This window comes from Hirundo rustica, chromosome Z, assembly GCF_015227805.2.
Source record: "Hirundo rustica isolate bHirRus1 chromosome Z, bHirRus1.pri.v3, whole genome shotgun sequence".
NCBI lineage: Eukaryota > Metazoa > Chordata > Aves > Passeriformes > Hirundinidae > Hirundo > Hirundo rustica.
This window is the reverse complement of record NC_053488.1, coordinates 1,336,690-1,350,241: the sequence shown is the minus strand read 5'-3', so window position 1 is coordinate 1,350,241 and position 13,552 is coordinate 1,336,690. Positions and strand designations below refer to the sequence as shown.

The window sequence follows — 13,552 nt, the reverse complement described above, 5'->3', positions numbered from 1 at the left end:
TTAATTTTCAGCAGTACTAACTCCTTCTCAATGAAAAAGATTATCTAAAGCTGAGGATTGGGTCACTGGGAGCTTCATGTTAAACTTGCTGATGGTGATAATTGCAGTCCTGGGAGGACTGACAGCAAGTCACTGCTTTTCTTAAATACATGCAGTTTTTAATCTTTTTTTTTTTGTACCTGGATTTGAGAATTGGCTTTTTGAAGTCTTATTAAGTCTCAGCACTGTGCTGTGAGCGTTTCAGGCTGCAAGGCCTGTCCTGTGAGCTGACACAGGGACTGGTTCTGAAGACAGGTCAGAGGAGAGCAAAAGGGTGTCTTGAAATGGCCACGGTGACTCACGACTTAATGACAAGGTGTGTTATCACTGGGCCCTGGTGCCGTCTTTGTGGAATCTGGCTGATGCCTGGAGCGTCTCCAAGAGGTTATGGGCACATCTCCCAGGAGGACCAGGTTTGGGTGAGAACATCCACCTGCTGCCTTGGGTCTGCCTGACCTCCTTGCCACCTGAAATGAATTTGTCTGCAGGAAGAGGTTTCTCCTCGTTGCATGGCAGCTGCGATAACCTGCACATGTGTACTTCCATTAAACTGCATTTGGATGCTTGTAAGGATTTGGAAAACTAATTCCTATCCTTGGTGGGAGAAAATCGTGCTTACATTTGCCTAAAATAAAAATCGTCTTTTGTAACTTATCGCGGGAGTTATTATGTATTTCTGGCAGTTTGTTTCTGAGCAGAGGCCTGTCAACTTGCAGATCCCCAGGGGTTAAGATCATAATCCACAAACCCTTGGAGGAGACTAAAAAGGGAGCAGTGTGTCTGCATTTGGAGTTTCTGGTGTCTAAATTTGTTGTGCTGGAAATGACTGCAAAGTGTAACCATCTGTTCACTGAGGACATGTGTCCCTGACATTGGTTGGGGAAGTGTTGCTCACTTTGTGAGCAGATTGAGCTCTGGGACTTCATTAAGAAATGGTCACATTTTTAATGAGTTTCTAATGTCTTGGTTAATATTAATAATCTTGAAAATTACAGAAGTTATACGACGGGGAATAGACGGAATCCACTTTCTCTAGCGTGTGTTTAGCCAGAGTGGGACCGTTTGGACTGAGATGCTTAAAAAATCTGAGTATGTGCAACGTTATGAGTAATCTGAATAAGAAATGTTGCGGGGAAAATTAGTTAATATGGGACTCCCTATGTGCAATGCCTTCAATGCATCCATACTGAGTCAAGTCTGATTTCTTGAACGGTCTTGAATGGCAAAATCCAACCTGCTTTAATTCATCTGTCGAGGGTGGAGAGGGCAGCCCTCTTTGTGCAGGGAGGACATGTGAGGGCTGATGACTGTGAAGGGACTTTGGATAACATATGTGTGGTCTTTGCTTCAGATGCTTATGCTTTGGGTTGTCCATTTTGACAAAAGCAGCTGCACAGGAAGATTCAAGGTGTTTCAAAGTTGGCCGGAGGTTTCTTATAGTGGCAGTGGGGAAAAGCCGTGGGTGCTGGTGCCAGCAGCTGGACATGAGCCCAGGGGTGCCCAGGTGGGACCAGGTGGGCAATGGTCCCTGGGCTGTCCCAGCCATGGTGTGACACAGCCCCAGGGCAGGGCCTGTCCCCTGTGCCGGCACTGCTGAGGCACCTCCAGTGCTGGGGACAGCTCTGGGCCCCTCAGGACAAGAGAGACACCGAGGGGCTGGAGCGTGTCCAGGGCAGGGAAGGGAGCTGGGGAAGGGGCTGGAGCCCCAGGAGAGGCTGAGGGAGCTGGGGAAGGGGCTGGAGCCCCAGGAGAGGCTGAGGGAGCTGGGGAAGGGGCTGGAGCTCCAGGAGAGGCTGAGGGAGCTGGGAAAGGGGCTGAGCCTGGAGAAAAAGAGGCTCAGGGGGAACCTTGTGGCTCTGCACAACTCCTGACAGGAGGGGACAGCCATGGGGGTCAGGCTGTGCTCCCAGGGAACACGGACAGGAGGAGAGGGAACAGCCTCAAGTAGTGCCAGGGCAGGTTCAGATTGGACATCAGGAGGAATTTTGTCACAGAAAGGTTTGTTAAGGATTGGAACCGGCTGCCCAGGGCATTGGTGGAGTCCCCATCCCTGGAAGTGTTCAAGGAATGCCTGGATGTGGCACTCAGTGCTCTGGGCTTGGTGATAAAGGGGGATCAGGCACAGACTGGAGTCAATCTTGGAGGTCTTTCCCAACCTAAATGATTCTGTAATTTTGTGAATCTCAGCCTGCCCCCTGTGCCTTGGTGGATCATGGACATGGGGCAGAAGGACAGGTCTGGAGCCAGAGCCGAGCTTGTGCATTGTCTGCTCCATGTTGTGCACAGCTCTGTGTCCCCAAGGCTGAAACTGTCATTCCTTGCCTTCACGCTGCACTTTTGTAGCAGGTGAGGGGTCTCTGCATTGCATGGATTCACACAGGAGCACAGGATCCCTTGTGCAGAGCCAACACTCCTCCATGGCTGGTGGGAGAGGCTGTGCCAAGATAGCTCCATGTGCCCCCGGCAAGTAACCACCTTTCCATCTCTCCTAGAATGGCAACAAGGAGAGCAACCTTGACATGCTGGGCACAGACATCTGGGCTGCCAACACCTTTGACTCCTTCAGGTAAGCTGGTTTTAAAATACTTGGAGAGACAGATGGACTGTGCCTTGTCTTAGCCCTTGCCTGTGTCCATCCTGCTGGTACCCAGGCACCAGAGAGCACCCCTGTAGTACTGACATCACTGCTTCTCCTCCTCCCCATCCCCATTTAGCCTGTGGCACCAAGCACAATGTATTTAAAGCATCCTGTGTGCTTTGGAGAGGCCACTGAGTGGGTTTGCTGTCCAAACACCTGAAACACCAGTACGAGTACAATTACTTGTAGCCAAGCCAGGCAAGGCTTGAGTCAGCTCCGAGCTGCTGCTCTGGGATTTTACTCTACCATTAGCTGGAGGCACCATCATGGATTGGCTTCTTAGCTGCTGGGAAGAACTCTTCAGCTGCTGTCTCAGGGTGGGGAAAGCAGTGAAATATCCTTTCTGTCCAGTTTTATGCATAATCTGCAGGTGTTGAGTCAGTGGAGGAGACAGGTTGTGCAGGACCAGAGAGAACATCATTTCATGGACCTGTTGCAATACCCTCTTGATACAGCAGGGTGTCTTCTGTATCAAAATTAGAGGCTTAGATCAAGCTGCAAGAGCTCAGCGTACCTAGAAAACAAGAAAAAAACAAAAAGAGATGTGTCAGTGTGAAGGTTGGAGGCTCACTTCCATGTGCTCTGCAGCAGGGAGTGGGGAGTGGTGCTCCCAGAAATGCCAGATTTCCTTGTCTGCAGGCTCCGATGTGCCCTCTGCTCTTCAGCTCGGTGTTTAATTAGCAGTGGACTTCCTTTCTCTGTTTTCCCTGTTTTTCTCTCCTAGTGGTGCAACGTGGGACTTGCAGCCTGAAAAACTAGATTTCAGCCAGTTTCACAGAAAGCTGCGAAACACCTCCAAACACCCATTGCCTCACATAGACAGAGAAGGGTGAGTGCTGTCTCTGCAATACTGTGCTCTCCACGAAGGTCTCTAACTTCTCCCTTGCTCTAGGAACTCTGGCTTGGTGGCACACCTCACGCAGAGGACGTGGGAAGAAGCACTGGACTATTTACAGAGTTGGAGAATGCTGTGATCAGTCTGTCTGGCTCCTCTGTCATCCAGTTCCGGGCGGGAGCGGAGTTCTCTGTGTTTTTTGCATTGCCTGATAGAGCTCAGTGTTTAAATAACTCTGGATCCGAGTCTCCTAGATCCCAGTGTTATAAATTTAAACATCTCTGGATAGTGGAGAAAAGATCCTGGCTTAGTAGTGACCTGGTTACAGCTCTGTGAATGACAGGGCTTCCACTGTTCTTCCCAGCAAGAGTTCAGGGAAGGAGAGAGCATGAATGTGTTTCATAAAACTGTGAAAACATTCAACAGCTTCTTTTGGTTGTGACAGCCTCCACAGGCTTCCCTGGTATTTCTGGACTCTTTACTGGTTTGTGGTTGGTCAAACCAAATAAATGTGTGCTGGCAGCAAGAGGCTTACCGGTGTTGCTTAGATGGATATCCCCATTTCCCTGCAGATGGAGAAACAATCACTCCCTGACAGGAGGGTGCAGCCAGGTGGGGGTCAGGCTCTTCTCCCCTGTAACAAATGACAGGATAAGAGGTAAAGACCTCATGTTGCGTCAGGGGAGGTTTAGGATATTGATTGGATATCAATATCCTAATACTGGATATTAGGAACAGGTTATTCACAGAAAGTGCTGTCCAGCCCTGGCGCAGCTACCCAGGGTAGGGGTAGAATTCCTGTCCCTGCAGAGATTTAAAAAACTGCGTGGATGTGTCCATGTCTTGGGGACGTAGGTTAGTAGTGGCCCTGGCTAAGGGAATGTTTGGACTTGGTGATCTTAGAGGTCTTTTCCAGCCATAACCATTCCATGACTCTATAGATCGGGTTTTCCTCTATGCTATCACTCAGAGCATAGAGGAAGGAAAAAATTGAAACAGATCTAAAAGATGGGGTTGCAGCTGATGTTCCATCACTGCCATGTTGTTTGCAGGGATGGGAATCTTGGAGACGTTTTTCTGCTGATAATTTGGTTTTGGCAAAGTACTGGCAGTGCCATATACCTGGTCTGCATGTCTTGTTTAGAAGTTTAGAATTGTTATTAGAACAGTTGATTGGAAACAATTAGAAACATCCAGCTAGGCCAGAATCCCACGCCAGCCCAGGCTCAGCATCTGCAGTAGGCTCCTGTACCATACAGGGACAGGAAGACTCAGACAACCTTTTTTTTTTCTGCTCTGTAAGTAAGGTATACTGCAGGTTTATAAAGGTCAATTTTCAGGACATTTGGAACAATGTAATGCTAAATTTCTAAGTCGCTAAATCTCTTAATGTAATTCAATCCCATTTTTTAGATGAGTTTGAAAACTGAGACAAAGGGGGCCTCTGAAAAATAAGTTATAACGTGCTTCCTCTGTAAAAGAAGATATAATATGCTCCATGGTTGATGGCATTTGCCAGGTGATCCTGTCAGTGGCACCTGCTATGTGCAGGGAGGATGGAGCAGGGTTGGTGTTGTGGTTTTCCTCTGGTTCCTGCTGTATTGTGAATGCCCACACTGCAGACAAGTAAAGGAGGCAGTGTGGAGGTGAGATATTTTATCACTCCTAAATATTACAGCTAAAGTAGTAAAAGTAGAGTAAGAATTAGTGTATCTGTAGAAAAGTTAAGCAGGCACTGTCAGCACAAAAGAGTGCATGTCCCAAAGTGCATCCCATGTAAGTAACCTGGCTAGAACAGAGGAAGCGCAAAGAAAGACAAAATTGTTCTTATTTTTTAACTTCTAAAGCTGACTGTGTTGTGCATTCATGAGCTCTCTGTGGTGAATCTGTGCCGAGGTTCAGCTTGCTGAGTCTCCATGAATCTCCACCTGCTAGCTAGGCATTTTCCCCTCTTGCTTGAATGGGAAGCTTTTTTTAACTATCTAGCTGCGCAGTGAAAAAAAAAATCAGGCGGGGGGGGAAAAAAGGAGTATGCTGTTCAGTGTGTGTTTTCAACACTAAAAGAACCATTTTATTCCTCTAGTCTGATCAGTCACCCAAGGCTGGCCATGAAGTCACATCCAGTTGTGTGACCTGAAGTGACTTTTGCTTGGGTGAAGAGTTTTCCTCCAGGAAGACATCTGCTTTTATTGGAGGATGCTGTTTGGTGGCATGCTGAATAATCAAAACTGGAGCAGTTAAGAAAACGCGGGGAACTGTACTGTGTTTCTGACCTGAATTCATCTGGCTTTAATTTCCAGTGCTAGCTCTTGCTCTGCTTGTACTCTCCCAGATCAAACATCCTTTTGTAGCTGGTATTTTCTCTTCATTCCAGGTATCTCCCAAGCACACGTATCACTTGAGTTTTTCAGGTACTCTAAGGAAAGGTACTTTTTGAAACACGACTGCTGGCACTGCCTGTGGTCCTGTAGCTGGGGCTCAGCTGTGCTGTCTCTAGAGGAAAGCTGCCTTCATCCCCCTAATCCCTGCCTCCTCCTTGTCCCCTGCCTTTTTGCTACAGTTCAGCATCAGAAATTCAGCCTGGGATGGTTCCCACCCTTTCCAGGTGACCTTTTCCTACAGTACATTTATGTTCTGCACCTGCAGCTGGCATTATTTGTCCCCAGATATTGGACATGATTTTTTTCTCATCTATATAAATACATATGTATAAATAATTTTTTCAGGTGTGTATGTTTTAGTAGGTGTATGCACACTATATTTTTACCTTGGTAAGTCAAAGTCAGTATTTTGTCTATGATGGAAAGTCAGTTGTTGAACACCTCTGATTTCCAGTAAATACAGAATCACAGGACCCCCCTGCCATGGGCAGAGCACCTTTTACTAAACTAGGGTGCTCAAGTTGATTAAGGTTAATTAAATTGCTTCCCTTCAGCTTGCTGGTTTTTGAGCCTGGTACTTTAGCACACGCCATTTTTCTCAAATTTTTCCTCCCATTTTCTCTAATTCCAAGATCTGTTTTTCTCTGACTTCTAGGCACTGATTACCTGGGTCTGCTGCTACCAAAGTCTCTACTGTACCTTACTTAACAATATCTTACTTCTAATTTGAGAAAAAAATATTTTATCATTCTTGCATAATAAGAAAGATCATTTTTGTTGTTTATGAACGTAGAAGGATGATATTTATTGACCATTCTTTTCTTTTTCTGTATCATCACAAACTCTGCATCCAACCAGTAATTATCTTTGGATTGTTTTTTTCCTTTCTTGTTCCAAGAAACTCCTTCATCTGCCAGTTCTATGTATGATGTGTGAGTGCTTGCCTTCTCATCCCAATTTCTTTGTCTTTCAAATTGTCTGTTTATATTTCTATCTATTGCTGCTTCCTGTCTGAGATGTGTGTTTACCCTGATTTTCCACCTTTCTCAGCAGGGGAGCTGGAGCTCCCCAGGAGACCAGCAAATGAGCAATGCTTCAAAGGAAACGCTTTTCATTATTGTTCTTGTGCTCTCATTTCTGCTGTCCAGGTGGGCTGTGCTTTCAATTTTACTTGGTCTAGAAATCCAGTAACCCTTGGGCTAAGGACTGCCTTTTGGTTTTCTCACTGCTGCTACTACCAAAAGTGTTTGCGAGCTCTGGCAGATGGTGCAGGTGGAGAGGACTGAGCAAAGCATTTAATTTTGTATTAACAGCTTTACGCCTGTGTGGGAGTGTTTTGGAGGCATAGCACACTTGCTCCAGAGAGAGCCTCTTTGTTTCCATGAGAGGCCTTTGCAGTAACAACTGATATTCCCCTTGTGCCGTCATAGAAAATTAACTGTGTCTCCAGCGAGTTTTCACATGCTTTTGTTTTGTTTTCCTCTTGCCACAGGCTCGGAAAGGGGAAATACGAGGATGGCGACAGCATCAACTTGAACGACATAGAGAAAGTCCTTCCAGTGTGGCAGGTAGGTGATGAGGACATCTGCCCCTGCCACGGTGGGGACCAGCAGCAGCACCTTCCCTGCCTTGTGTTCCCTTGGGAAACCCTCCTCAGGAGTGGGAAAGCTGCTGGGCTGTGGTCCTTTGGGGGCTGGGATGGAGATTTGTGCCTGTGGTTTCAGGTGTTAGTGCCGGGCAAGGGCACTTACCGCTCAGACTTTGCTGGGAGGTGATACACTGAGGGCAGTATATACCATATATGTATATATGCGGGTGTACACAGGGTTCATATGTTGAAGAAAAGGAGATTCTGAAAAGCATCAACCCCTCCTGAAGCTCCAAAATAAATTGCTGTCAGGAAGCCAGCAGTGCCTGTGTGCTGACCCAGGTATTGCCCCTTTGGGGCAGTGCCCACGTTTATATGCACTGCTAATCGACATGTGTGTTTTCTCCAGCCTGCTCTTTCCAATGATCTCTCTTTACAGTTTTGTTGGTTCTGGCTAAGCAACCTCTGATGTGTGGATTTTGGGGAATAGCAGGATGAGACCCCTCAGTTCTGAAGTCAGGTTGAATAAGTCAATTTATCGGCATCATATAGTTTTCTATTTTACAGAGCCCTAGCCCTCGAAGGAGCTGAGTTTCCTGAGCTAGTCAAGTTTCTGAGGATGCTTGGTGCTTTGCCTCCAGAGGCAGGGATGGAAACGTCTCATGTGCTGTGTTAGTGTTACCCTTTCCAGTGCTGAGCCAAGAGCTCGCCGGCTTCATGCTCACGCATCATGTGAGGAAAAGCTTTGCTCATCCTGCAGACCATGTGACAATCTGCCTTACTGTTTCTTTTGGGTGAGCTATTTGGCACTGGATCCATGAAGGAGTGGAGAAGGGCAGCTGACTTTGGCAGGGAGGAGCACTGCCTGCAGCTGCTTCCTGCTCAGTCTCTTCCATGTTTGGTATGTCTGGACTTTAGGTCACAGGGAAAAAAACATCAGGCTCAGCTGATAGAAACCCCATTAATTCTGCAAAATAAGGTTAGTTTCCCTGGGGAATAATTGGAAATGAAGAATCAAACCATCTTTGGTGCGAGGAGACTATTACCTTCAAGAGGATTTTAATCAACAGCTGTTAAATAAGCCAGGTCCTCCCGGCCTGGTTATCATTTCATCATATTCCAAGACTGCACTGAATACAATGAATTAATTCCAATATATACATTAATATCTGCCTTAATTGTTGGTGTGACATCTCTAAGTTGGAAGACCTAGTGGGAATGCTGGATTTGGTGTTTTGTTTGTGCCTCGGGGCAGACCCGTGCAGTGCTGCATTAATTTGCAGACGTGCTTACCTTGGCATGTACAGCCAGTCATACGTGTCTGTGGGAGCTAGGACCCAGGTGGCTCTGGGTGAGGTTTTATCTTGTTCAACATGGACAAGTGAAATACTTGCAGACAGCTGGTGTAATCCTGACATATCATTGTTAACGGGATTTGAATGCAGCCGTGCAATGCTGACAGTGATTTTACTGCTCTTTATCCCTTTATTTAAATGGCTCTGTGGAGCAGTGGGGAGAGGGGGGGAAATATGGAAGGATATTCCCTCGTGTGAGCCTGGGAAAGGATAATCCCTTACCCCACGGGGTTGTCCCACTCTGTTACGTTCGTGTTGCATCCTGAAGAAGAGGCTTTTCAGGTCGGTGATGTATAAACTCCTGTCTGTGTTTGAGAGCTCATGGGTTGCTTACGGCAAGCATGCACAGACGGAGGGGCCAATCTGAGCATCCTCTAGCCCCACTGGGGTGGTCTGGGCACCCTCCAGTCTGACTGAACCAGTCCAAGCATCCTCCAGCACGACAGGGGTGGTGCAAACATCCTGCAGCGCGACTCGGATGGAAATGTTTCGCTGCTGGGCGTGCTTCAGCAGCCATGGGAAGGTTAAAAGCACCACATTAGAGAGAGGTAGGGAGTCTTGCTTGCAGGCTCCTTGGAGATTAGTGTGCCTATGGTGTTAAGGTGTGATAGACATAGGACATGAATCTAGAACTAATCTCCAGTGTACATCCAGGTCTGTGTGGGTATCTACAGACCGATGCAGAGATGTCCCTAATTAAGCAGAATATTCTGGTTGTCTGGGTATGAGCAGACTGTTCTGGAAATCTCAGTGTTAATATCCCTATACATGAGTTTTTCTGCTGGAATCTATCAATAGTATTTTAACAAAATATTGCAAGGAAAGCCTATGACTATTTGGCAATTAAGAGGTGGAAAAATAAACAAAACAAAATAAGCCCGAGCAACCTTTCCCCAGATCCTCTTCCTTTGTTTGGAATTCCTGCATCCCAGTCCTTGGGGATGCTCTCATAGCACGGTGTGCTCTGCCATCTCGTGGACATGCACAGGCTTCACAACTCCTCCACCACAACTCGTAATTTAAAGCTTTCTCTTGTCCCATCCTTTCAAAATCCATCTGAGGTGCTTTTTTTTAATTTAAAAAACCAGGTTTTTATTTTTGAAAGCATCCTGGCAGGGAGCCATGAGGTCATTGCCTTGGCTCAGCTCATGAGCCACAACCTTTTCATCTCTCCTTACTCATAAGACTCTGCAGTAGGATTTGGGCACTAATTCACCAAAGTGCTGCCAAAAATTACTCTTTTGAAGGTAAGTGCTCTCCATTCATAAGATCTGCTTTTTACTGCACACCAGGGAGCATCTGCTGCAGAGGGAGGCGCAGCTCAGGTGCAGAAAGAGTCTTTATCATCCTCTCCATTTTCACATCAGCTGTTTTGTTGAAGGAGACCACATAACCACATTGGCGGAATGAAGATGTCACGGGGAGGGCTGAGTCAGTGCCTCTTGCTTTTGCTCCCTTTGGCAAAGGCTTGGGAAGTCTTTCAGGCTTGGACGTGTCGCATCCAAGTACTCTGGTCCCGGATTTAGTCTGCAGAGTCCTTGGCAAGTGAGCCCTTGGCAAAATCTACATTTACCAGAGAAAATAACCCAAGAGGTCATGTTCTGCAAGGTCACAGGATCATGGAGTGGCTTGGGTTGGGAGGGACCTTAAGGCTCATCCCCTTCCAACCCCCCTTCCATGGAAAGGGACACCTTCCACTATCCCAGGCTGTTCCAAGCCCTGTCCAACCTGGCCTTGGACACTGCCAGGGATCCAGGGGCAGCCACAGCTGCTCTGGGCAGGATCCACCCTGCTCTTTCCTGTGGAGCTGCTGTGATTCACAAAGAACACAGGGGGCTGCATGTCACAGGGGTGTGCTGTGAATACTGCTAGACACAAGCAGAGAGTTTCAGGATGTGTCCCAAGTGGTTTCTGGACTTGTGTATTGTAGAGTTTGGCTTTCGGTTTGCTGGACTCATGCCTTTGGGATGGGCTTGCCCTCCATCAGATGCTGGGAATGTGCCTTCACTGCCCAGCTGCTCTTTGTCTTGTGTTTTTAGGGGCTAGAAATGTGGCACTTCTGAAAGGCATATAGGGCTTTATTGTTGTAAGGAGATAAACTTGGAAGATAGCACTGATATAATTTGGTTTGGCATCTTACTGCCTTCAGCTCATCTCCTTCCGTTTCCTTGCTGATTCTTGACCCTTTTTGTCATATGCTTGCAGTTACAATAAACTGCTTGTTTCTCTTCTGGCTGCGGCCGCCATCCAGCTTCCTTGTTGGAAGAGAAACAAGGGAGAAGCTCCTTAGGAGAAAGGCGGTTGCACACATTCCTCTTAGCACCACTGTGTTCCTGATTTTGTCCAAATGGGATTAGAAGCACCAGGATTCCTGATCCGGTTTGTAGTTCAGCCTGTATGTGCTTAGGCAAATAGAGTCATTATTTAAACTCTTTTACTTTTTACACATGCCCGTGTTTGAAAGCAGAAGCAAGCAAGCTGCAGATTATTTTTTCAGCCTTGATGCTACACTGCTTTTCTTCTGGTGCTGGAGAACCACCTGAATTGAGGCACCCACAGGCAGCCTTGCCCATTTTCCTTGGGACCCCTCCTCACTGACAAGAATTTTCAAGTCAGACCTTATCAGACCTCACAGTTTAGCGTGGAGGTGATGTGAGTAAAGGTGGGACCTGTGCATGGGATGGTCATTTGGGATTCCTGCCTCAGGTTGAGGCATGGACACACTGGGACATGGTTTGTTGCACCTCCGTGTAGAGATCTAGGAGGGGCTGGATGGCTCCCATCTGAGAAGACCCATGTCCTTTCCCTGTCAGCTCTGTAGGGTGCAGAGATGGACCAGTTCACATGTGGATTTGGTCAGATATGGAAGGTTCCTGAAGAGAGATGAGCCAACCCAGTTATCGAGGATAGATCATGGGCGAGCAACCCCTCTGCTGTCACTCTGCAGGAAAGGAGGGGAGATCAGTGTCCAGCGCTGGTGTGAGGGCTTGTTCCCGGACCCTGCAGATGCCTGATCCTTGCAGGGAGGTGGTAGCAGGAGAACAGGTCTCTGTGGAGCTCACAGACAGCTCTTTGGTGGTGTGGTGTTATTACTATCACCGTACAGTGTTGTCACCTCACCACCTCCTCTCTTGCCTGCTCTTTCTGCGCTGCAAGGCTGGGCAGTTCTCATTTCATCCAGCACATTAGGCAGTCCTCCTCTTTCACAGCCTCGGCCATAGCAGTGCAGCCCTCTCCTAGCAGGCTCTTCTGTGCTGCTGGATCTGGGATGGGCTGATCCCTCTGCCTGGCATCCCCTCCCACTGGGAGTGGCCTGGTCGATGTGGTGTGTGCTTCTTGTGCTCTGTGTCCCTGCTATCACTCACAGGATCTAACCCTGATGTCCTTTATGTGTCCGACACTTAGGAAGAGGTTGGAGTGCCTCCCTAGGAGCCCCAAAGTGGAGGGATTACTTCTTCCTGCCCCCACTTCCTGCTGGAGCCTGCCCAGAGTGTGTAGGCACAGCAATGCCTTCAGAGAAGGTTTCTTGCATGACAAGCCCATATCCCAAGGGTCTTTCTAATACAGTAACAGCTAAAACCAATGTGGAAAGTCCCTGTCAAAGAGCCAAGACTTACTTGAGTATAGATCACGACATACTGGGAGTCAGAGCTCTGCTCCTGAGTAAAAAGCTTTTGGTTTGCCGTGGCTTCCAGTGAGACATGGACTTTCTGTGGCCCTTTTTTTGCTGAATTTACCCCACCTGTGACAGTGACCATTGCCTGGGGCAGAGAGGGCGAACTGCTGTGGTCACCTGCAGCTCCTCCAGCATCACTCCCATGCCAGAGTTAAGGCAGCCATTTCCAAGGAAGGCAGATGAGGCCATGGAGATCTCCAGAGCACTGGAGAGGTTTGGACCAAGACACTGTAAAGTCCCATTCAGGTCATCACCTCGCAGGTTCCCGTGGGCCTGAGCTCTGGCGGCAGAGCACAGCCCCTATGATCCCTGGAGGTTATAAACCCTGAGGTTTTATCAGGAAAGGGAAGATCTTCTAGTGGGTTTTTCATATTATGATGGTCTTTCATACCACAGAATCAGAGAAATATTGAAGTTGGAAAAGACCCGTAAGTTCACTGAGCCCAACCATTCCCCCAGCACTGCCAAGGCCACTACTAACCCCTGTTCTCAAGTGCCACATCCACGTGGCATTTAAATCCCTCCAGGGGTGGGAATTCCTCTACTGCCCTGGGCAGCCTCTGCCAGCCTTTCCATTAAAAAATTATTCCAAATATCCCATTTCCTAACTGACAGCGCTATTCAGTGCATAAACGAAACGCTGGAGAGATGGCCAGGAACTCTGATGTTTCCATTATTTATTTTTTTTATTATCATTATTATTTTTCTCATTATCATTATTAAATTGTTATTGTTGTTGTTGTTGTTATTATCATTATTATGGTTATTATTGTTGCCGCTGTTGTTATCATTATTATGGCTCAGAGCGGGTTCCTGATTGTGGAAAATGAGATGGGCTCTCCCTTCTCAGGGCTGGTGTTACTCTTTTGGCTGTCAAGCAGATGTTGCAATGCTGACTCGTAATTCCTGGGGGTGTCTTCCCAAACTGGTGGGCACGGAGATCCTGTTTTGTCATGGCTCCTGGTGCTGCTGCTGATCAGCTGGTCAGAATTAGGGCCAGGCTGCTGTGCTTGCCAGGATAGGCGGCATTGGGATGTTCT

The 13,552-nt window shown here is 47.5% G+C and overlaps 1 protein-coding gene across 7 annotated transcripts in view; it reads left to right on the top strand.

Moving 5' to 3' along the window:
• CTIF (cap binding complex dependent translation initiation factor) overlaps positions 1-13,552 on the top strand; it is a 148,378-nt gene that overhangs the window by 43,603 nt on the left and 91,223 nt on the right. For all 7 annotated transcript variants that reach the window (XM_040090466.2, XM_058424148.1, XM_058424145.1 and 4 more), the window contains 3 exons: positions 2,532-2,605; positions 3,402-3,506; positions 7,386-7,461. In XM_040090466.2, coding sequence (XP_039946400.1) covers positions 2,532-2,605; positions 3,402-3,506; positions 7,386-7,461 — 255 coding nt within the window. The remainder of the gene's footprint in view (positions 1-2,531; positions 2,606-3,401; positions 3,507-7,385; positions 7,462-13,552) is intronic.